The following is a 24,741-nucleotide window of genomic DNA, read 5'->3' as shown; positions in this document are numbered from 1 at the left end:
TTTGTGGCGATAAAAGTGTGAATTTTCCTGGTTGTTTTGAGTGTCAGAAAGATCACCGATGATCCCTTATTAATCTGATGATGAAAAGTTAATTTATGATCAAAAATGATACCCAGATTCCTCACCTTATTGACTGGGACTGGAAGAACTCCCATACTGGGAGGCCACCAGTTCTACGGCCAATAAGATGTGTTGGAGCCCAACAGGAGAACCTCTGTTTTTACTCAGCTGAGCTTTATGCAGTTCGCACTCATCCATTGGTCTACGCGGGACATACATTGGCTAAAACGGTCTGCAGTTTCCTCCAAATTGCTTGAAATGGACACCACTATTTGAGTGTCGTCTGCGTAGGAGACCAACGAAAAGCCAAACTGCCTAATAATATCAGCCAAGGGGGTCACATACAAGTTGAACAATGTGGGGCTCAATGAGGAGCCCTGCAGCACCCCACATGGAAGCGTAAACTGCTCTGAGCATAAATTACCAATCTGAACATATTGAGACCTATTTTTCAGATATGATTTGATCAGATTAAGGGCAGCTTCCTTAACAGCTGCCTCGAGGAGCCTTCCGATTAGGATCTCATGGTTAACAGTGTCAAAAGCCGCTGATAGATCCAGGAGTATCAGGGTGGCTTTTGCACCAGAATCCAGTATTGCTCGGAGCTCCTCTGCTGCCGTAACCAGGGCAGTTTCCGTGCTGTGCCCCTGTCGGATACCATATTGTGTGAGATCTAACAGGTCCGCCAAGAAATAAAGGCTGTTAATTGGGTGTTCAGGATTTTTTCTAAGACCTTAGCAGGGAAAGGAATCCTTGCAAAAGGTCTATAAGTGAAAGTGTCGCTGGGATCCAAATTGTTTTTTTTTTTAACAGAGGAATAATTGAGACTGTTCTCCACGCGTCAGGGAAGATATCCGAGCTAATAATTTCTTTAAAAAGTATGCTGAGTTGCTCACTGATGCTATCAGATACCATCTGAAATATTTTTGGGAGGCAGGGGTCTGTGGGTACTCCGGACTTCAATGATCTAATTACCTGGGATATCTGTCCCATATTAGGAGGATCGAAAGATGCCAGAACATTATGTAATTGAGACTGTTCTCCACGCGTCAGGGAAGATATCCGAGCTAATAATTTCTTTAAAAAGTATACTGAGTTGCTCACTGATGCTATCAGGTACCATCTGAAATATTTTTGGGAGGCAGGGGTCTGTGGGTACTCCGGACTTCAATGATCTAATTACCTGGGATATCTGTCCCATATTTGGAGGATCGAAAGATGCCAGAACATTATATAATTGAGACTGTTCTCCACGCGTCAGGGAAGATATCCGAGCTAATAATTTCTTTAAAAAGTATACTGAGTTGCTCACTGATGCTATCAGATACCATCTGAAATATTTTTGGGAGGCAGGGGTCTGTGGGTACTCCGGACTTCAATGATCTAATTACCTGGGATATCTGTCCCATATTAGGAGGATCGAAAAATGCCAGAACATTATCGGAGCAGGGCAATGATTTAATGAGAGTGTTGCCTATGCTATCTGCACCCTTGTCTGCAAGGGATCTAAAAACTGTCTGCACCTTGTCCTCGAAAAACCGTGCGAGTTGGTTTCAGAATTCCACACTGTTATCCCCTTTTGATGTTTCAGGTAATTTGACTAGCTTCTTTAAAGTTGCAAAGACTGCTTTGCTAAAATTACCCGCCTGCAGAATTTTCTCTGAAATATATTTACTTTTTTTTTCCAGTATAATGTCAGTGTCTGAGCGTATGTGATTTTATCAGCTACATTGTACTGCCTTCTCCACCGTCTCTCTGACTATCTGCAAAGTTGTTTTTGTGCCCGCAGCGCGTCACAGAACCAGGCTTAGGAATTTTTCTTACACTTGGTAGTGAAGCTTTTTTCCGGGGCTAACATGTGTACTGCAGTTGGTATCCAATTGGTAAAAGTGCCTGTTGCCCTGTTTGCCTCGGATGTTAGGTCAGGCTTTGAAGCTCCCAGAGCAGATTGCAGCAAATGGGGGTCGATGTTCCTCCAGTTGCGCCCTTTTTGTACCCTATGCTGATTATGGGGGCAGGAGATATGATGTGTAGTGGTTACTGCAAACACTATGGCTTTATGGTCCGTCCAAGTGATTGACAAAACCTCGTGAATTTTCAGATGAGGGTTCGATGTGAAAATTCCGTCTAGAGTATGACCGGCATCGTGTGTGGAATGCTTAACCAGCTGCTCCAACGAGGCACCAGCCATCATCTCCACAATAGAGGCTGTATTATAATCTTCTAGATGGTAGTTGAAATAACCCAAAATTGAGAAATCTTCTGGTTCAATACTTGATTCTATGATCGGGCTAATAATTTCTGCAAATCAATTTTTTCACATGGGGGTCTGTACAGTAACGTTCCTTTAAACGTGTAGTTATCACTTAAAGTGTATTTAAAGGATAGTACTTCACAATCAGTGCAGCTTCCTATGGGGGAACCCTTTATTGACAGAGTGTCTTTGAGAATGATCGCTAAACCTCCTCCTCGATTGTTTTGTCTGTCATTTCTGATCATTGTAAATCCTGATGGAATAGCTAGAGACAGATCGAAATTGGAGGTATTATCCGAGTATCCAAGTAAGGAAAATATTCCAAGTACGTTTGGGTAATGCACAAGTAGACTGAGAAGTAAGCATTGTGATATTGAAAACAGGAGAATGCGGATCAGCGATTGATTTGCATGAAATGGAGGTGCTGCAATCACCAGAGAAAGAAGTGGAAGTTTTCCAATTAGCGAATTGACAGTTTTTATAATATTATGCGATCTGCAGAGTCACGAGAAAGACATGGGGAATGCTGCAAGAGGTAACAAGAAGCTTGTATACACTAAACTTGATACTTAAGCCAGGCCAAGGTAGAGAAATTATACCCGGACTCCAGACATCAACATGAATGGATAACCCAAATCCCAGACAAAATCTCAACAAAAATGGGAAACTAATTGTATAGCCAATTCACTGAGAAAATGTGGGAAGATCCCTCACACTTAAAGGCTGAACAGCCAATACAAATATTCAGGCTGCTCCAATTTAATTTCCTTAATCGGACATAAATAACAAATAGGTCCTACATTAAGAGTTGAATGCTGTAAGTGCAATCAAATAGATGCAATGTATTACCATTTCACAAGGGATTGCTGGAGAAAGTACATGACTATTAGAAAGGGGTGTTAGATATAAAAAATATATACACACAGGACTGGCATTACAACCATAAACATATCTCTTAGGTATAGGAGACACTCGAACCAAAATAAGACAAAGAGAAAATTCATACACTTCATACTCCTGCTCGCTAAAAGCTACACATTGGTTAAGCCCTAAAACAATAAGAGTAGAAGCTTTATTGAGAGATGTGGAGAATGGTCATTAGAAGAGGAAATAAGAAGGAAATTAGCAGGAAGAAATGAGAAACTGCTTGAGAACTTGGAAATATGGCATGAGTTATCTAGAAACCTTCAGGACCCACCTGATACACAACCACTTTAGATGGAATGTCCAGGGTGTGGGGTAAATTGTTAATTGAGAGACTAGGAAATCGAGAGAAGGACAATTGAGAAACTGATCAATTAAGCGGCTTGACTCATAATTCATAACAATGTACCCAGCCTTCGACTACAATGATTAATGATGTAAAATTGTTGACTGTACAATAATAAAACACTGAATATTTTTTTTTAATGTATTGAAAGTTTTAATTGGCCTCTTAATCTATTCCATCTAGCTCAGAAATATTGTCTGACCGTGCTTATAAAAAGTGTCCGGTTAGGTGAAGATTTTCCATTATAAACTGCATGGGGTGATATTTTGACATTTATAAAGTCAAGAAAAGCAAGCAGATGTGGAGTTATGAATGGAAAGCTACATTTAGCTATACATACTTACCTTGATTATACAGAGGTAGTAGATATTCTGCAGTAGATATTCTTGTGGATCAAGGTGTCTGACCTCAATATACAATCCTGTATGGCCTAAGTTTACTAAGTTCACCTAGGCCTTGATTGCAGCAGGTACAGTTCAAATTATGTTTTGGCCAACCCATCAAGGTCCAGCCGCGTGAATAGACACCACCAGAGGTGTGCCCAACATGCATAAAATGAAATGAGAGGGTGGGGCACAAATATAATTTTGCCTGTTTGACAAAACTCCTTGCACCTAATTAGGCAATAACCTCCACACTTAATTTGTGTTTCACTGGAGAAGGCTAGTACACAAAGCCTCCATGTGCATCTAGACATGACTGAATAATATATTTGCTTATAAAATCAGTATTCTTTTGTATACAGGACATAGTGTAAAAGTAATCATTTGATTTCTAATAATAACAACAACTTGATAAATTGACAAGAATTACACTAATAAAAATATTTGACATTTATATTTTATTCCTCTGGTTTCTGGCAAAATATTAGGACAATTCTAATGTCTAATTCGGGAAATCAACATTTGGCTAACTCAAGTCAAACATTGGCATTTTCATCAAACTGTAAGAATTTATTCAGAATTTGAAAATTCAGAATTATCAATGACATCAGTGACTATGGTGATCAGTACAGCTACAAACGTAGGAACAGAGAAAATTTGATGTCATTGTGTTAAAGAGGTGGTGCACTTGGAGAACATAACCCTCCTGGTTGATATCTCGACTCATCCTTGATACTACATATGTGCTTTGTTCACTCATTTATTGACTTGTTACGACCTGAATGTTATCCCACTGGGAGAGGTCAAGAGAAGAAACAGACTACTGATAGGGAAAAATACAAATACGGTAATCTAAAAGATTCTTGAGCTAGATTTGCATGAAGTGTGTAAAGTAAAACTAAGTGTAGTTTATGTGATAACATGTGCGCACCTCTCAGCTTTCTGTCACATCACCTGAATGTTGATGCAAATCATGTGTAATATATGCACTAAATACATTATCCAAGTACATCGATGGAATTTTGAACAAATGGTGACTCACTGATTTTCCTACACCTGTGACTGCATTATCCTCCACACACTGTGCATGCACGTTTTGGAAAAATCTGCCACTTTTATAGTACTCATTTTATACAAAATATAGCTCTCTTACATGCCACCCTTGCCACGTGCATATTGCTAATCAAGCATTGACAGGTGCAGTTCTCTTCACATTCTCTACAACTTGCAGTAGTTTCATCTGAGTACATTTGGTGCTTGGATGGTTGTGTGAAGAGCACAACCATTTAGGAGTGAAAAGCACTCCTAAATGGTTGTGAGCATCTTTAAAAAATGACCGCTTTGTGGGTGTAAGCTAAATTTCTGTATCCTAGAACATATCACAATTTTGAAGGCATGAATGAATGAATATTTATAGAGAACAATCTTTCAGCCAAAAGGGCATCTTGGTGCTAATATAAATTTAGAACAGAGGATGAGACCTCTGAATAGGACAAATGACAACAGAAGAGAGATGTTTTCAAGTTTTACTAAAGCCATTATGAGTGAAATGAACTTAAAATGAATGGGTAGATCATTCCACAAGTGAGGGCCTATACACCCAGGGATCTTCCAGTTCTTAACATGCCTACAAAAATTTTCCACACAATCCACATTTTTCAAAATGTACATATATGTAATATGAACAAAAATGCTCTCTCCAGGTAGACAGAAAGCACGACACAGCTCCGGGGTACAGAAAACGGCTTTATTGAATTTCTTGCGCGCGGTGTCACAGGTCCATGAAACGCTTTTGGCAGACGCGTTTCAGCCTTGATTGGCTTTCCTCAGTGCCGGTTTCATGGGCTCCTTGTTGTCCTTGGGGGTCAAACGCTGATGTTATAATGACCACTCCCTGTCAGGTGATTACATGCCCCTCCTCCATCTCAAGGGTGTGTCAAACCTCTCGCATACATCCTGCCAGGCGCATTGCATGCTGGAAGTTGGAGTCCTCTAGGGTTGCCTCTTAAGTAATGACGGCAAGCCCAACACCAAGTGATGTCCCAATAAATATTGGATATCGGGCCCCACACCAGCTTGAGTGCCCAGGGGGATGCAACAGCCATTAAAGGATCCCTTATCAGGTAATCAATTTACCTCCTCTCTCCCCGTTGCAGAAATGTAATATATGCATGTTTATCTTGCATTACACACAGTTGCAGGGTGTACTTATCATGAGCACTTGACTATAGGATACAATGTTTTGGCATGGATATACTTGAGCTGAGGGAAAAGCTTTGTAAATTGCCTACAGACAGTATAATCATTTTCTGGACAATCATGAACAGCATTCGTAACTGCAAAGCCACAATATGCCTACCTCATACACAGCCACACTGGAGTTCTCATGTGTAGCAGAAATGCTTTTTGCTGACAAAGACATAGCTGTAGATCTCGTACTTTTGCCATCAGAATCACTCATGCTATCGAGGTTGATTTTCTGCAAAACAAATGAACAAAATGTAAATGGTAACAATTTTTTTTATATTAACTGATCAGCTTTTTATCATTTTTTCTAGAGCCTCAGATGATGCATGTAATTAGTGCTTCTCAGCCTGCTTCAGACGGTGTGCCCTGGGATTATCAAGGTAGAAATTAAGATGGCACCAAATATTGTGGACACAATATCGAAGGACAAACTATCGAAAGATAAGTATGTGTAGATTTTATATACTTAACTAGCTTGTCAATATCAATAAATATCTTCAAGATGCACAGATGTGGAGTTAAGCATAGTAAATCTAGATTCCTCCTACATACTTACCTTTTGAACATTTGGCCCTGGCTATTTGGCCCGCTATATTGGTATATCTCAATATTTCTAGAGTCTATATTCTGTGGTACAGTCCTATCTATGGATTCAACTATGCATAGCTGAGTTGTGTTTTAAATATTTCTGATATTCACTAGTAAAGTATACCTTTAATAAGTCCATGCATGTTCTTGTTTACCTTTATTGCCATGGATGTACACATTTAAATAAATGGGTTTGTCTGAGAATTGCCACACGTCTGCACCCCTATCTAAGTGCTTCAGTCAGTAATATTTCTAAATCAAGAAATCAGGACTTGTTATCTAGGGCATGGCTACCACTGGCGCAGCAGGCAATGGGGCCCTTCAGGTATGATTATTGGTGTTTTTATTACCAAACTGAGGGATGGAGAGTCCATTTTCTTTGTTTGCATAAGGCATCTTTGTTACACCACTGCATGTTACATGTACAAAGAAAACATGAAATCTCTGATCTTTTGATCTTTTATTAGCTGTCTTAGAAATGGAACACATTGTATACACATGTGCTAGGTGTATGTTTCAAGAAGGTTATCCTGAACAATGTACTTACCTTTATGCTTAACTTTGGGTTGATGAACGTGAGGTCATCCTGGCTTAATAAAATTCTATTTGGCCCCTTCACCAACTGAATCTGCCGAATACTATGTCTGAAAGAGGAAAATATTCATCAAACTGTGTAATAATCAGAGGATTTCATGGTTTATAGTAAGACAGAGACTGCAAGATACTGCTCACCACTTTCACCACCTCTAATCAATTGTTTCAATTGTCTATATTCTGAGACCAGATTCACAAAGCCACTTGAACTCATACATCTAGAGACCAGCTCAAAAAGCTGGATTTATGCCTGCAGGGTATTCACAAAAGGATACCTTGAACCCACATACACTTTTACTTATGAAGAATATTACCCCACACTGGTGTAATTTGGTTAGAAGCAAGTCCCATGCAAGGGGCGGGAAATGGGCATTCCACGCCGTAGTATGCATCACTTTGTGGACATTCACAACTTTTTCACCTAAGAAACCGTTTAAGATTTTCCCCTAGGCAAGAGCTAGAGTTAATCATTTTCTAGGGTAGGAAAGGAAATGCAACACCTAGAAACCTTCTATAGGGGTATAGAGGAAAGTGTTTATCCAAGGGAAACCTATTTTCTCAATAAATAAAAATAAATTGCATAGCTTCCCATAATGTAGATTTGTATTTTGTGTCTAATTTTGCATTGGAAAAATCTAAGATAAACACAGAAATTAAGGCACAGACTTCCTTAGTAGTGCGCCTAGGACCCTGCAAATGGGACAGCTTTCCAGGAATACAACTGCAAACATCTGTGAGTTGAGTACCAAAAACTAGTAAAACAATGTCCATTGGAAGCACAAAACTCATCATGTAGATTTACTATTGTTTGTGAGTGAGTGAATAACTTTATTCGGTTAAAAAACCATCAAAGTACACACAACAAATAAAAACAAACTCAAACAGACAATCAATTAACAGGAAAAAAATACTGGGTCCTATATACACCAATACAGCCTCACTACAAAAAACATTTCAATCAGTTCATTACAATTTTTTGTGTCAATGAACAATTCTTCTTAACTCTGACTGGCAGCATTTGGTGAGCTCAACATGCAGTAACATTATCTTCAGTTTTTATCAGATTCACAGCATAACAAATCAAAGTTCTCTTTAATGAGAAGGAATTTCTTTGCTTCCACTAAAGATGAGCCATATGCATTGTTCTAACTCGATTTGTAATGGGACTCCAAAAAGGCGTTATTGCTGTATTTCTTCTAATGTTGTATTTCAAGATATCACTGTAAAAATATTTTACACAATTTCCTCCCATTGGGTGCAGATTTTCTATTGTTAGCTCCAATTCGATGCTAGTTTTGTAAATGATATTTAGGACACAGTGTTTCTTTCAGACCATATTTTAGTTACAATATTCAGGTACCATGCCACTTTGAAAGCCTATTGCAAAAATTAATGCACACAGCCTGATTTGTGGGTGTGCAAAATAAGATCGGTATGAAGGTTATTATCATATATAGTTGAAAGAAGAGAGTATTTTGACTAGAAATGATATGCAATCACTGACAAAACAATTTAACAAGAGCTTGCTTTTAAAATGTGAGAGCCAAGCTATTTGCTTTCCAAATGCTTGGTTGCTTTAGCATTGCCAAAAAAGTATTACACAATTGAAAATGTTCACTGGTGCATCATGAATCATGATTCATGATGCACCTTAAAAAGCAAAACATTCTCAGAAGTTTTGTCACTTGTTTTGGAGAGAAAATAACTTGCAAATCAACTTTTTGCTAGACAGCAAAAGTTGCTTTGGTGAGAAGACTTTTGACAAAGGTTAAATTGGACAAAAAGATTCAACACTTTGCAACTTCACAACATGCAAAACTTATGGATTTGCTCGTTCAAATTAAAAGAATAAAAAAAATGTAAACGTCTACCAAACAGTAAGTGAGAAAGATTACTTGTTCTGCTTCGAGTTTGAATTAATTTTCATTCGTCTTGAGTATTCATGCACCTCCCTGACTTAATGAATTATATTTTAACTGAAACTGTATTTGAACATCAAAAGGCATTACTAAATCTGAAACTGCATTCCTGAATTTGAAAAAGAATACATCAAGTGCACATTTGTGGATATGTGGATTGTGGATTTATTTGCACATTGGAGGATTTGAGTGCGCAGTTAGGAATGGATTTGAGCAGTGGCGGCTTGCAATTGGGGCAGGGTGAGGGGGTAGTGGACTCCGACATCCGGCAGAACGAAGTAAGGTAAGAAAATAAATAAATAAAACAATTTACCTTGCTTGTGCTGCATTGCTAACTTGGCGAAGAGGTGCGCACAAGGTAAATTTTTTATTTATTTATTTACTTACCTTACTCCGTTCCGCCGTATGTCGGACTCCACTACCCCCCATCCTGACCCTCGCCACCCCAACACACCCCACCACCCTGCAGCACTCCCTCTGCGAGCCGCCACTGGATTTGAGAGACACATGCCTGATTCTCAAAGATTGGTTTATGTGAAGTTGTGGTTTAGGTTTTATAGTACTCCCATCTTACTCTTTAATTTCAGGAGTAAGCCAGGAACACACATAGTTTACTCCTGTTTATTCTTGCAATTCAGGAGTATTTCAAAAGTAAGTCCTAGTAAACTATTTGCAAATTGGACAAACAGATGCACTTTATTTTCTTTTGGTGATGTACATAATCTCATTTGAACACTATCACAACATTGAATACTCAATTCAATTCTTTCTTTATTCGGATTCCACAAGAAAATCTTGAAATTACACAGTAAAAGCAGCATAGTTTCTATATTAACAATATATTTATAACAGAGTGCACAATTAAAACCGCACAGTTAATATATTAACATTGAAATTGAAAACAAAATCACAAGTCTCGGTACCCACACCCGGAGCTGCCTTGGAAGCTGACCATGGAATTATACATCTATTGTCCAACATCCAATCAAGTGCTTCTGATAGGGTTCGCTATGGTCCAGGTGGTGAATGTCCCAAAGGTTTTGCTGTCAGGCATGGGGTTAGGCAAGGACATGTTTTGGCTCAACAATATTGGTCAAGGGATTCATGTATATATTAAAAAGGGTAGGGCTAAGAGCAGAACCCTGAAGGACTCCGCAGTCTAGAGGTTTTGCTGCAGAGGTAAAAGGAGGGAGAAAAACTGCATGTGTACAGTTGCTGATGAAAGATTTAAACCATGACAGAGCGTGATCAGTAATGCCCATGCCTTCCAGCCTCTCATGCAGAACAGCATGATTGACTATATCAAACGCTGCAGAAAGACAAAAAAGGTTTACCATAACCGAAAAGTTTTGTTCAAGATTTCCTCAAAAAGAGAGTAAGCTGTCTATTAACATTTTTCCACCAGCTTTGCCATAGTTGGAAGAAGCGAGATGGCCTAAAATTGCTCAAAATCTTGGGATGAGCAGAGGGCTTCTTAAGTAGGGGGAGTAAAAACTGCCATTTTAAGAATGGTCTGGGGGCAAGGAGTAAGTGGGGATCCTGACTTACATTTGACAAGATCATTGGATGATTCTTCAAGAGAGATGGGAGCAAAACAGGACAGATAGGGGGCAGATAAGGGGGGGGAGACTCAAGGAGGTAGAGGAAGGCTTCGGGAAAAGATTATAAATAGCTTGAATCTTATTATGAAAGAAATACAAAAGGCCTTCACAAAGCTCCACCGAAGGCGTAAGAGTATCTTTAGGCGCTAGAGGGGGAAGAAAAGTACTAACCACCTTAAACAATTGTTTAGGCGAGATATCTGCCTCAGAAAAATTGACAGAGCAATAAAAGCTTTATGTGCCATACAAATGGCTCCACAGTATTTCTTGAGAGCAGACTGATAAATCTCTAACATAATCTTCATAACTGGTTCTCCAACGCCAATTTATGCATATCGCATAAAAACATTGAGCGCCACAGTTGCCACCAATAAATGTTCAGAACAAAAAGAGGGCCCATCTTTGGTTTTCATGTCAATACCTTACTTAGGAATCACGGCACAATATCAAGCGAACTGTCCGCTCGGAAAACTTTTGCACTACGCACTTTCTTTTTATTTTGTCATTTGATATTATACAATGACTTTTGTATTTTACCAGACACATTTATGGTTTTAATGAGAATTTTATATGATGATTGAAATATGTAATGATTGTTTTATCCTTCGTGTATGGTTTTAATTAACTAAGACATGAACAAAATTTGATTCGATTTGCCTTATTTTTATCTCTTTTTTTTACCATCTTTCTTACTCTTGTCTTCTTTCTTTCCTTCTCTCTTGCTGTCTTTCTGTCTCATGCCTTTTTCTTGCCTTTTTTCTTTCTTTCTTTCTTTCTTTTTTCTTTTTTCTTTCTTTATTGAGATCTGTATTAGCCAAGACCTTTTGATTTGACCTAAATTATATATATGACATAGATACATATGGGTGGTTTCAAACATACTTCATCCAGTCATCTGTGGTTGTGTCCAGCATGTCTTATGGGACAATGTGTCAGCCCACTTCAGCCTTTGGCTGACTTCACTATGAGTTATGGCATGCTGCCCTTTCACAAGGAGAGCATCACCACACAAAGTAGGTCATTTTAGTGTCAGAGAATACCATGGTAATATGCGCTTTTTGAGACTCAAAAAAACAAAAAACATTTTTGCCCTTAGTCATTGTTTTTGTTTAGATTGATGAAAGCCCAGTAGCTTCTCATGCAATAACGTTTTGCAAAAAACGTGACAAAACAAGAATTGCAGAAAGGCTGGGGACCAAAACCAGACTTATTGGTTTTGCCTATGCTTGTTTGGTATACTAACTTTGACTCCACCCCCTATTTTTGGGGATGTAGACATGTAAGTCTACACTTTTGAGTAACTTTGCACTCATAAATGGTGAATAGCCAAAAGGAGTGAAGTTACTCAAGAGTGTAAGTGTAATCTCAAATGCTTAAATTGCTCACACATGTAGGTTACCTGTGTGAATAGCCCTGATTGTGAGCAAAGAAATGAAATAATGTGTCCAATTAATTATGCAACAAAAACAATCTTAAAAAGCACATCTCGTCCATTGCTTATTATGTTTAGACTGCTTTTGACAGTGTAGGCAAATGGTTATATTTAATAAATCAATATTTAAATACCAGATTAAGGAGAATATAGAAAAGCAGTAGTGTTAGTGCTACAGAATAAACTGTATAGAAACCAGACACAAGATGGGGACGTTTGTGACTTACCAGGCTGCGCTTTAAAAAGAGAGCAATAGTATCAGTGAAATAAAAGTTAATTACATAATGGTGACCGGAGGTCAAAAGTAAAGAAAGGGAATGGACAAACTGAATTCAGAGAATTTTATATAGGTTTGTATAAATAGCACTTAAAAGTATCTGAGGAAACAATTTAGTGACACTTAGAACCTTCTGATTTACCATCCACCACTCAGTCAGAACTAAAGCATTAAATTGACAGCCAAATCATTTTTGAAGAAATAAATAGTGTCATAGGGGATTTAAAGAATGGAAACTCAGCAGTCCCTAAAGTCTTCTACCATCAATTAAAGTCAGTTCTGGGTAATTTATTTCAGCATTGCTTTAAAGCCGGAAATACACTGCTACCCTCAATCAGCAATGAAGGAAAAGTTGCTTAAGGGTGTTGAATCCTGCTGTCTTGATTTCTTGCTAAGTGTGGATTTAAAAATAGTTATGAAAATACCAGCAAGACCTATGGCTATCATAGACGGCTAGTTGGATTGAAACAATAAGGGCTTATACCTGGTGCAGAGGTATCTAGACAAATCAATACGTTAGTTAGCCTGACAAATGAAATAGAGCAGAAAGGGACATCTAATATAGATGCTGAGAAGGCCTTTGACAACGTTTTCTGCTGAGTAATTTATGAAGCTATTGCAGACACTTTCTAGGTTGCCTAATGGAAACTGTTTTTTAATGGGCAGGTATCTAAGAGTGCCTAACTACTCTAGGAACTAAATAATTATACCCGATTCACTACCCTTGTTTTCTCTGTATACAGAACTATTGATTGTGGTATTTCAAAATCATCCTTTTGTTAAACGGTCTATATTCCTCTTTACAGGAAAAAGGTTATTTATTTCTGGATTCTTTTGATTCTCAATTAGAATGTCGAGTACACAAGCAGATATTCATAGATCGTGATAAAATAGTAGGCTGTAAAATTACACAAACTTAATCTAGGAAAACATCATGGAATTGTGGAAAAGCAACATAATTCACTTCCTTATTTAGATACCTAGGAATACGTGTGGTTCTCAGGATAAAGATCCCTTCAACTTCAACTTTGTTACACTCCCTCCTAGTTAGTCACTATATGTTAGGGAGGGTGTCTTTGGCCATACCTGCCCTTATTAGACACCTTAGTAGACACACTTCAAATGGCGTACCCAAATTTCCTTGATTGCAGTCCAAACCTGGGGTTAGAGTGGGAACATTGCCCTGTGTTACAAAGTTTCAGGCATCCGTATCCTGAGGAAGGCCTTTGACCCTGTTGGGTGATTTAAGAGGCTGAAACATGTTGGTACAAACAGACAGGCTAATGGATTCGTAGGTTCTCACCTATACCCATTTATAATGAATTTTTAATCCTGCCAAGAGGGACAAATAATAAATATACAGGTGGGTGCTCCCTTAGGCAGTTTTAATTATATCTGTTCTCTGCACTTGGGGTCCCTAGTTTGAAATTATTGTGCTTCATAATCTTTTATGTTAATAATAAACCTCCAGCCTGAGTGTTGGATTGCGCCAGGGTGTGTCAGCGGGCCCTATGATGAAGCATACCACTATCTAGTGTATGAAGGCAGTCAAAAAAACCTATAGGATTTTCTCTAATTGACCTGAGGGTGTCAGTTAGTTGGGTCTCCCCCTAGTGTATGTGTTGTCTAATTTACTTTGTGTCCTTGTCGTTGCGTGATTTATATCAATCACGTTTTGTGACATGTCATGGATTGGCCCAGTTACCAGAAGATATCAAGCTGGGGGGTTTGGGTTCTTCCTGTATTCTCTCGGGAATTGAAACATGTTCCATTCGATGCGCATCATTCACTGCTGTTAAGATAATGCAATTACTTTAAGGTGTAGAATGCCAACATTGTCCTCTACCCATGTACCAATCTTGTAAATTTTCATGACCCGTACCGTGGTTAGTCCAACTTCCTACCTGTGACCTGATTAAAGGCCCACCCGCTGGTTCTTGTGGATAGGATTCACACACATTTGAGTGCATATAGGTTCATTACAAACTGGAGTACCTGCCTAATTTACAGGAATTGTCCTCACTAACTCCTCAGAGGCATCCTGTAGAAAACAGTACCTCTTGGACTTCAAGCACTCAGGTGAGAGGGACATTCCAGTCTCCATCCTCAATATCTAATACATGAGCTGGGTGACCCCTGATTAAAGTGGTACAAAAACCTCAAGCTATGCTGTGTAGGGTATGACCAGCATATCTTCTCATGTTGTTTTTCCTTTGATATCTGGTACTTGTAATTATAAACTCAGATTGGATTAACACATTTACAAGTAAAAGTATAAATAGGGCTGAATGAACTAACTACGCATTATATAGACCAACAAGACAGATCTATAACCGTAAGACTGGTACAGTGACTTAGAAGGATTTTATAAATCTTGAATGAGTGTTGCAAAGGCTGTATAGATATAATTGACTCTTATGAATGCTGTCAGCTGTTATGATACTACCACTCCACTAAATCTGTGAAAGCCTGTGTGCAAAACTAATACTAGTGATTTCTGCTTGAGACAGAATTAAGCCACTTAAACTTTTACCAGATAAAATTGAAAAGCTACCAAATCACTCCCTGTCACTGGAAACCCTGCTACCAGCCATGGACCTTTACTTAAAAGAGCAGTACATTCTACTTGTTGTAGTCTCAGTTGAGCTCGGTTCAGCAAACTGGACTGAAAACCCAAGATAACAATGATCTGTAATAGGAAAGTGGGAGTCTAGAAAGTCATTAGGTTATCTGGTACCTCTAACCATAGTCCATTGGCATATATAGGTGATGACCTTCTTGCAACATCCAAATTGCAATTTGTTTAAATTTAGTGCTATTGCTCTGTACGCAGGAAGCATTAATGAGGCCAGACAGAGTAAAATGGAAGTATTTCTCTTTTCTGTGAATCCATAAAAAAGGTAAGGCCATTGGTTTTGCCTTTCCAAGAAGAATGGTTTATTAAAAGGCTTTTATTGGACTTGACATCCTTGGCATGGTTTTCCCTCAACATGTTGCGTTCCACCCCTCTGTTTTTCCTGATGTCATTTTTGCTGGCTTTGGGACTCTGTGCCCTTTACCACTGCTGACGAGTGCTATAGTGCTATAGTGCTTGTGCTCTCTCCTTAACGCATGCTAACATTGGCTTACCCCAATTGGCACATTTAATTTACTTGTATGTCCCTTATAAAGTGATACCACATGTTTCCAGAACCTGTAAATTAAATGCTCTTCGTGCGCCTGCAGCACTAATTGTGCCACTCAAGTAGCCTTTAAAACATGCCTCAGGCCTGCCATTGCAGCTTGTGTGGGCAGTTTTAAACTGCAAATTCAACCTGGCAAAATAAACCTTTTGCCAGGTCTAAACCTTCCTTATGAATACTTATGTTACCCCTAGGGTAGGTGCAAAACAGCTCAGAGGTCAGGGTGCAGGGTACTTAAAATGTTGGACACATACTTTTAAGTTTTACATGCCCTGGTAGTGGAAAACTTTTACATTTGTTTTCACTACTGTAAGGCCTACCTTTTCCATAGGATAACATTGGGTTACCTTATTACATTTAATAAGTGCTAACTTTCAATTGGCAGCAATTCAGAATGTCGAGTTTAATGTCTAAAGATTTGTAATTAACAAAAATCTTTAATGGTATTGTTGGATTTTAAGTCATAATTCTGAAAATGCCACTTTTGGAAAGTTAGCATCTTCTTGTCCTAACCATTTGGTGCCTGTATCCTGCATCCTGGGTCACATGAAGAGGTGTAACTGACAGTTACTCTTTGTTTATTGCTTCCAGACAGTGAGACAAAGGGAAAATAGGTGTTGGCTGGGTGGGCCATCTCTGACTTGATGAAAGGGAGGAGTTGACCAACAGAGTGACTCCAAGGGCTAGTTGGCTGGTCTCCTGAACAGATCCTCAGGGACAGAAAAGGCTCCAACCACCTTGAACCCACCACCTGGACTCTGACTCCTGTGAGTGCTACCCCTCAAGTGGTGCCACCCCAGTCCTGGACCCTTGGGAGTGGTCCTGAAGTTGTTCTGCCAGCCCAAGCTGTGATCTGTGTGCAGAACCAATGCATTGCAAAGCATCTTCTCGCAGCTCCACTTTGGAACCGACACAGCACAATGCATTCCAGACACAAGACCGCACATTCCAGCCTGCAGTCTCCACGGAACCACTGCTATGAGATGCATTCTTGATGCAAGCATTCGCATCACAAGTCCTTGTCGATTGCATCCTCGATGACTATGCAGGATTTCTCATTGCAGCCCCGCAACTTCCTAGGAACTGCCGCTGTGCGACGAATCCTCGACACCAGGATGTAAGGTACTTTGTTCAGTGGATCTTATTGGGTCCCTAGATAAGATCCGCGTTCCATCTCAGTCAGCCAGAACTTGTGACTTTGTCTCTGTCAGATAACCACAGCAGGCATTTTGTGCTCCTAGACACTATTTTTACTTAATTCTTAAAACTTGCATATCTCCGGTTCTACTGAGTGAATTTTTTATGCTTTGATATCAAATAATTTATTACATTTTACTCTATTTGTCTGAATTGGTGTGGGATTTTTCTTGTGTTGTGTTTCATTTTATTACTGTTTGAAGTGTTGCATAAATAATTTACACATTGTCTCTAAATTAAGCCTGAATGCTTTGTGCCAAGCTACCAGAGGATTAAGCTCAGGCTAATTTGGAATTTGCTTGTGTTTCTCCCTAACAGAGATTGTGTTTGCTGCTTGAGTAGGGGTTTACTCTCCTCAACCAGTAACTCAATTTCCGACAGCACTGTAGTCTACTAATGAAGGTGCCAAGAAACCATGTGACTTGTGGAATAGTTTCAGTCCATTATATAATCTTAGACTTTTGTCACATGGTAGAAGGGGTGTACAAAGTTTTCATACAGGAGGGAAGTTTTGCATAGTTCCTCTCGTAAGTGTTAGTTGTCGCTGAAACCAGATATTGTTTTTCACGAAAATAGCCACTGGTAAGTCGCAAACATTTTGTACATTACTGCGCACATCGAAAAGCTTTGCCATCACTCAACACTTATGAGGAAAAGGCAATAAATACTGTGAAAATTTGTCACAGCATTAACTCAGAATCATTTTGTATGCGAGTGCAAACTTTACATAGCATTTTCTTGAAAGCCTGAACGTTCTCATCTTTATGACACTTGTAAAAGAGAGCAGATATCCTTCAGTCACCTTTATTCACACCCATTTACTGTAGAAGGGGAATAGCTTCTATGGTGTCTGAACGAGCCTGCTGCCTCAGTTTAGCAGGTTGGTTCCTCTTTCACATCTCTTGCTACCATTCATAGTAAACAGCAGCAACCCCTTTGTCCTTTCTCTATTTCTATTTTGTTCTGTAGCCCTAGCTTCTCAACAGCCAATAGGAGGCTGTTGAGAGACTAAACCTGGGACAATGGGTTATCCCTCTGTTTATCCCTTTGATGTCATGGGGAGGTGTCCAAGGATGAGTCATTTCACTTCCGCTTTGCCTGGCATGTTGGTGACCTTCCCTCCATGGTGTGCAGGGGTCTACCAAGGACTCCGGCATCATGGTGAACAGGCCATATGTTCTGTGACAGAAATATTCCACTTGGCTTCAGATTACAAACCAAGAGCATTGCAAAAAAGCAATCGAGCCCACCAACTGCTGTGTTCCTCTGTTGGCTGAGGAAAGCAATTACAAAAGTGTTCCTTAAGGATTTGGAGCAGGTTTAAATAAAACACAGCTCAGAGATTAATGTTGAAAGGGCTAAACATAAACGTGTACAGGAGAAAATGAATTCCACGTCCCTCTGTTGCTGCATTGCAACTATTTCGCTCAGGGTGAATCCAAGAGTTGTCTTTACTGCAGTTGAACTGCATTTCACAATTTAGAAGGATTCATTCCTCTTCCATGATTCAGGAATTCACCCCCCCCCCATGTTGAGAGTGGTCAGCAAGTACTGACTATTACGTAAGAGGTATTGTAATGTATTTCTTTCCTAAAAGTTGTGGATATGACTTGATAAATGTAATCCAGAATCTGACCTTTCGACCCATGTTTAAACCCTCAAAATAGATAATTTAAGAGACACTGTGTAGTGACTCAGACAGGAGGAGGTAAGAGTCTTTGGCAATGCCAATAACTCTGCCTTGGCATTTATGTTCTATGTGCTTATTGTTAGTATTTGCTGAAAAAGTGTTGAAAGATAACAGTACTCTATTGCAAGATTTCCAATGGGGATTGAAAACAAATGAATGTTTACTTTGTAAAGTTATTACTTACGCATGCATTTTGTAGGTTAATTGCACGACAAGGAAAGAGGGTAACCGTGGTAGGTGAATATGGCATTTTCAATTTTCACTACAAGGTGTGCCAGATTTCTGTTAGGTGAGAACAGGGGCGATCCAGCAAGATTGTGTTACAATTCACAAAGGCACTAAGCAGTGTTCATGCAACAGTGTCAGTCAACACATTCCAAACAGTGAGGCACACACCATAAGCATTTTTACCAATACATTTCGTTTATGAATGTGTTTGACAGAAAAATGTATGAGCGTTTTTGAGTTAAACAATATGGGGCAGATTTATGTTTCCTGGCGCATCCCTGCAAATCAGCAGGGATGAGCCAGGAAAGATGCGTCACACAAGTTTACCCTTGCGCCACCACAGATGCGCCGCATTTACAATGCAGCGCATCATGGCGTAAGGATAAACAGATGCGTGACGCATCTGATGGCATAAGGGCGGCGCATTGCTGGAGTTGTGTCGCAAGCACGACGCAACTCCAGCAATGCTCAGGGGCTGCCCATATCGAACATGCTGCGTCATGCCTTACGCCTGCTTCAAGCAGGCGCAGGGTTTTGACGCAGCAGCGTCGGAAAAGTGACTTAGTGAAATCTTGTAGATTTCACTGCGTCACTTTTCCGAGGCTTTTTCCGATGGAATGCCCACCCTGCATACATTAAACCTGACGCAGGTTTAATGTAGCGCAGGGCTTTACAACGTGACGCATCTCCCTAGAAGCGTCACGTTGTAAATAAGGCGCAACATGGTGCATGGTTTACGCCGCTGCTGCGTCACAGAAGTGACGCAACGGCGGCGTAAATGTCTCGCAAGGGGCTTGTAAATCTGCCCCTATATGTCTGTGAATCTTTATTGTAACTGATCTCAGTTGTGTGTGGAAGTAACATGCTGTTCCAAGACTCGCATAGTGAAGGAACAGACACATAAAACAGTATTGGAACAGATTTGTGCGCATAACTTTATCTCTGATCCACAAGTCACTCACGTTACTGCAGTTGTTAGCACCGGGTGACCAGCACAGCATGGCCACATGTACAAAGACTGGTCTGATGATAAAGACAAAACCTTGAACGTGACCCCCCATCCTGAATTTTCTGCCATCTACTATCTGAAGGTTGCCATGTACACTTCTAATGTATGCAGATGGCAGGCTGATATATTCTCTGAATTATGCAGTTTTTCAAAATTTATGTGAAGAAATGCAACTCCTGCCTTAATCTTCTCAGGAGGAGGCTCATGAGGCTGAACAAATAATACGGAGAGCACGTCACTCTTCTGTATTGAACATGTAGTCATTGCATTTACTATAAAAAAAATCACGGGCATAAACTGTGCTCTGGAAACTTGCAACACACTTTTAAACAAGCATTGGCATAGCCAATAGGGCTCGCTTTTGGGACCGTATAAGTGTTTAGCCATGCAACAGTTGATGTTGTTGCACCAAGGATATTGTGCTGCATAACTAAATACTTATAAGGTCCCAAAAGCTAGATCTATTGGCTATGCCAATGCTTGTTCATACTAGTATTTGATTGCTGGCCTAGTGCAGTGGAGTTCAGTACTCAGAGCACATGTGCCGTCTCCTGCAAGATGTGGTGACACTGCACAGAGTGTCCAAGTGCACAGAGCGGTTCTAAATATGCCATTTACCTACGAGCCCTCTTGTGGGAAATTAGATGTGTGTAGAGTGTTTAATGTGCTGCATCAGAATGTGCGTGAATTGTGGGATCCAGCGAGCATAATCAGCACAGGTGTTTGTGCCCAGATACGCATCGGACGCTAGGTGGAAATTGATGCAGTACCCTATCCTTTGGCCTACTTCTTTCCTAATCCTCCAACATACTCTACTCTGTTTTTTTCTATGCTTTTTTTTTTAAACACTTTATTTTCCAAGTAAAGGAGACAGTTCACATTGCATTGCATATGTTTTTTGCATAACCAAAGAAAAGATTCGTACCTGACAGTTTACGATACAATAATGGAAAGAATATTGACCCATACAGTGGCAACACCCAATGAACATCGGATCCTGACCCCCCCACTCACCCACCCACCTCCCCATTCCATCCTATAAAGCTTTAATCAGTCGCTTTCCTGTGGATACTCTGAGCCGCAGCCTCACCACGAGTTTCCGCCACGTCGTGCCGTGCGACAGTGTGTGGCACCCATCTCTCAGCCCACTCCTTCCGGCACTATGCCATTGTTTGTTTGTGAGCCAGAAGCTTGCCTGGCCGTGTCCAAGTGTGCTCGCAGCGGTCCCCATATGTCTTTAGGACAGGATGTCGGTGGCATCAAACTGGCGTATAACTCTGCATTAGTATCGCAGTACACTAGGCTAAGCAGTCAGTCTTGTAGCTTGAGGGCCGTTTTCCTGCCCCAGTGGATGGCCACCTCCCTTTGCCAGCAACAGCCCCAGGGACGCCAACCTCCTAGCTCTCTTGGGAATCTGAACTGTATAACCCAGGAGGGCAATTTCAGGAAGGGGGACAAGTGGAATCCCAATGATTTTCTCCAGTGTCTCATGTACCTCCGCCCAGTAGGTCTGTAAACGAGGGCAGGACCAGGCCAAATGAAGAAAGCCAGCATGTGGGGAGGTGCGTTTCAAGCAATTGTGAGGTTTGGTAGCATCAATCTTGTGGGCCATGGCTGGTGTGAAATAAGTACGGCGGAGGAATTTAAAATGTAATAACTTATGGCGGCTGTTAAGCGAGATGTCCCTGGTGACCTCGCAACAGTTCTTCCATTGGTTGTCTGTGATCGCCCCGCCCACATCCACCTCCCATTCCTGTCTGATCTTGGAGTCTTCTACAGGAAGGAGCTGAGCGCAAGCCTTGTACATTTTAGAAACCAGGCGAGCGCAACTTGTGCTCTCCAGGACCAAGCTAAGCGGGGGGAATGCATCCGGCTCAACCGGAAATGAGGGAAATTCCGCACGCAAGGCGGCTTTCATTCTGCACATTAGGAAGCGGGTCATAAAACTGCAGTCCAGGAATCTGTCGTCTTCGTCTATTGTGAAACCATGCCCCCCCCGGGAAACAGATCGCCTATCTTAGCTATGTCTGCTCTTGCTAATGTGCGCTGTACTGTTCGCTCTCCAGTAAGTGGGAACCATCTGGTGTTGGGCAAAGGTAAGGTGGAGGAGTATAAAGATATGGCCCCCGCATGCCTTTGCAGCTTATCCCAGGCCCAGGCAGTCATTGACACTGTCTGAATATCCTGCTTGTCCCGTGGGAAACCACCCGGCAGGATCTCGCTCAGTTTGTCCGGAAGAACTAGGTTCGCCTCTGGTCTCAGATATGGGATACGTGCGTCGGGGTGGAATAAGGCGTGCGCGTAGCGGCACTGCGCCACCAGGTAGTAAAGTTGGAAGTCTGGGACATTAAAACCTCCTCTGTCATAAGGCAGGGTCAGTATGGACCAGCAAACACGAGGACGCTTGCCACCCCATACCAGCCGGATCATAAGCGACCTTAGAGTGCGAAAGAAACCGTCTGACAGGGGCACAGGAATATTATTAAATACATATAGCAATTTGGGGAGAACCACCATTTTTAAGATAGCCACCCTACCAGCTAGGGACAAGGGTAGTCTTAGCCATCTATCCACCTGCTCTTCTATTTTTTGAAAAGTCTGCCCATAGTTCAAGCGTATGATCTGAGTGGTGCCCAGGTGGATGTGGATGCCGAGATATTTCACCAAGTCACGGCACCATTCCAGAGGGAATTCGCAGTCCCATCGGACCGTGGACTCCGTTAGCGGGAATATAATAGACTTGTGCCAATTGATGCCCAGCCCCAAGAATCTGCCAATTCGGATAATTTCCCGAATTAGAGGAGCCAGGTTTAGATGAGGCTCCCGGACATATAGGATGGTATCATCTGTGTATAGGGAAGCCAAAAGCGGGCCCGTTTTGAATTGTATTCCTCTATGCAGATGGCGCTCTTGGAAGTGCCGGACTAGTGGGTCCATCACTAAAATGAATAATAGAGGGGATAGGGGGCAACCCTGTCTAGTCCCGCGGTATAAACAAAACGGCATGGACAGAGTACCATTTAGGTGAAGTTGGGCCGAAGGGCCGCTGTATAGTAAGGAGACAATTGCGATGAAACTATAAGGTAGGCCCATGCGCTGCATTACTTCCACTAGGAATGACCATTCCAAAGAGTCAAACGCTTTCTCATGTCAAGTAACACCGCAGCTGCAGGAACCTCCGGTTGGATTCTGCGCAGCACAGCGAACAGTGTTCAGAGGTTCAAGGATGTAGAGCGATTGGGTACGAAACCAGACTGCATTTGGTAGATGATCTACTCCATCAGCTGTGAAAGCTTGTTTGCGAGCACTTTCGCCAGTATTTTGTAATCCCAGTTCAGTAGGGACAGCGCACTGTTTAGGGTCTTTACCCGGCTTCGGAAGCAGAATAATCACAGCTTCATGCATAGTGGGGGGAAGGCTTTGTTTTTCCAAGGCCTCTGCATACACCTCGATTAACTGGGGGGCCAGAATATCCTTGAATTATTTATAGAAGTCCCCGGTGAATCCGTCTAATCCTGGGGCAGTAGAGCCCCGCATGGAGTCTATGGCAAGGAGAACATCAGCCACGGAGATTGGCGCCGCCATTAAGTCAAGCATATGCTTCTCCAAAAAAATGAATGCGATTTCGTCTAAATACTCAGTCTGTGCCGTACCATCAGGGTTGGCTCTAGACGTGTATAGCGTAGTGTAATAATTTAGTAACTAATCCCGGATAGTCACCTTGGAAGTGAGAGTGGTGCCGTTTGCGGAATGTAATTCAGTGATATAGTTCTTGCTGTAAGATGGTCTCAGCATTTGCGCAAGAACTCTGCCGGTCGCTCCCCCTCCCCGTATTATCTAGCCGTGTGGTATTTCCCCATGTATAAAATCTCACGATCCGCTGCATCCCTGTATTCGGTCAAAAGGGCAAGTTTCGCAGCCCGAGCCTCTGTGTCCGGGAGTGTCGCAAGTTGGGAGTCTATCGTCGCTATTTCCTGCTCAATGCGGGTCATCGTCTGTCTAAGATCTCTAAGTACCCCTGCCTGCTTGGAAATGCACACTCCCCTGATAACAGCCTTGAAACCTTCCCACAGAACCGCCACAGTGTCCACCGAGCCGGTGTTAAGCTCAAAATAGTCCTCTATCGCTTCCCTAAGAAAAGCCTTGAACAGGTTGTCTTGGAGGGCTCTACCAGGGAAGCACCACTGTTTCTCATACCTACCCCTCTGGGCGTGGGAGCCTTAAATGTAACACTATCGGAGAGTGGTCAGAGTACGTGCAAGGAAGCGTGGTATGGGAGGCAAGCCAGTCTGCAACCGCGGAAGAGATCAGCCAGTAATCTATCCTTGACCAGGTGCCATGTGGGCCAGAGTAATGGGTGTAGGTGGTAAGGGGGGGGTTACGCTGCCGCCAAACATCAATTAAAGTGTGTTGTTCACAGAGGTCCCTCAATGCTCGTCGTGCACGTGGCTTGGCGTCCGGCGCCTTGGAGGTGCTGTCCAGGATGGGGTGAATTAGTAAGTTGAGGTCTCCTCCCAGGAGTAATGCATGTGGACCCAGCCTTGTGACCCGTGCGTTCAGGTCATGGACAAAAACAGGGGCATCTACATTCGTAACAGTCTATTACACTTCCACAGCCACCATCCCAGATCACTCAAAGAAAACTTACTCTTTGGGCAATTCCTGAGAGTCAGAAGAAATTGCAGCACATTAGACACATACAAAAGTGAATCAGCAATCCTCGCCCAGAACCTGAGAGAGAGACACTATCCACAGAGGAGCATCACTCAGTCTAATAAACGTGCTCGCAATAACAATAGAGAAGGACTTC

At 41.4% G+C, this 24,741-nt stretch overlaps 1 protein-coding gene across 1 annotated transcript in view; it reads right to left on the bottom strand.

The window, feature by feature from the left end:
• The window catches only part of LOC146805930 (retinal guanylyl cyclase 2-like), a 468,140-nt gene that overhangs the window by 205,830 nt on the left and 237,569 nt on the right, over positions 1 to 24,741 (bottom strand). The window contains exons 6-7 of the mRNA XM_085620568.1: positions 7,350 to 7,446; positions 6,327 to 6,446 (exon numbers count right to left, since the gene is read on the bottom strand). Coding sequence (XP_085476694.1) covers positions 6,327 to 6,446; positions 7,350 to 7,446 — 217 coding nt within the window. The remainder of the gene's footprint in view (positions 1 to 6,326; positions 6,447 to 7,349; positions 7,447 to 24,741) is intronic.

The sequence above is a fragment of the Triturus cristatus genome, chromosome 8 (assembly GCF_964204655.1).
Source record: "Triturus cristatus chromosome 8, aTriCri1.1, whole genome shotgun sequence".
In the NCBI taxonomy this organism is placed as follows: domain Eukaryota; kingdom Metazoa; phylum Chordata; class Amphibia; order Caudata; family Salamandridae; genus Triturus; species Triturus cristatus.
The sequence above is the reverse complement of the archived record's forward strand: the minus strand, read 5'-3'. Positions and strand labels throughout refer to the sequence as shown.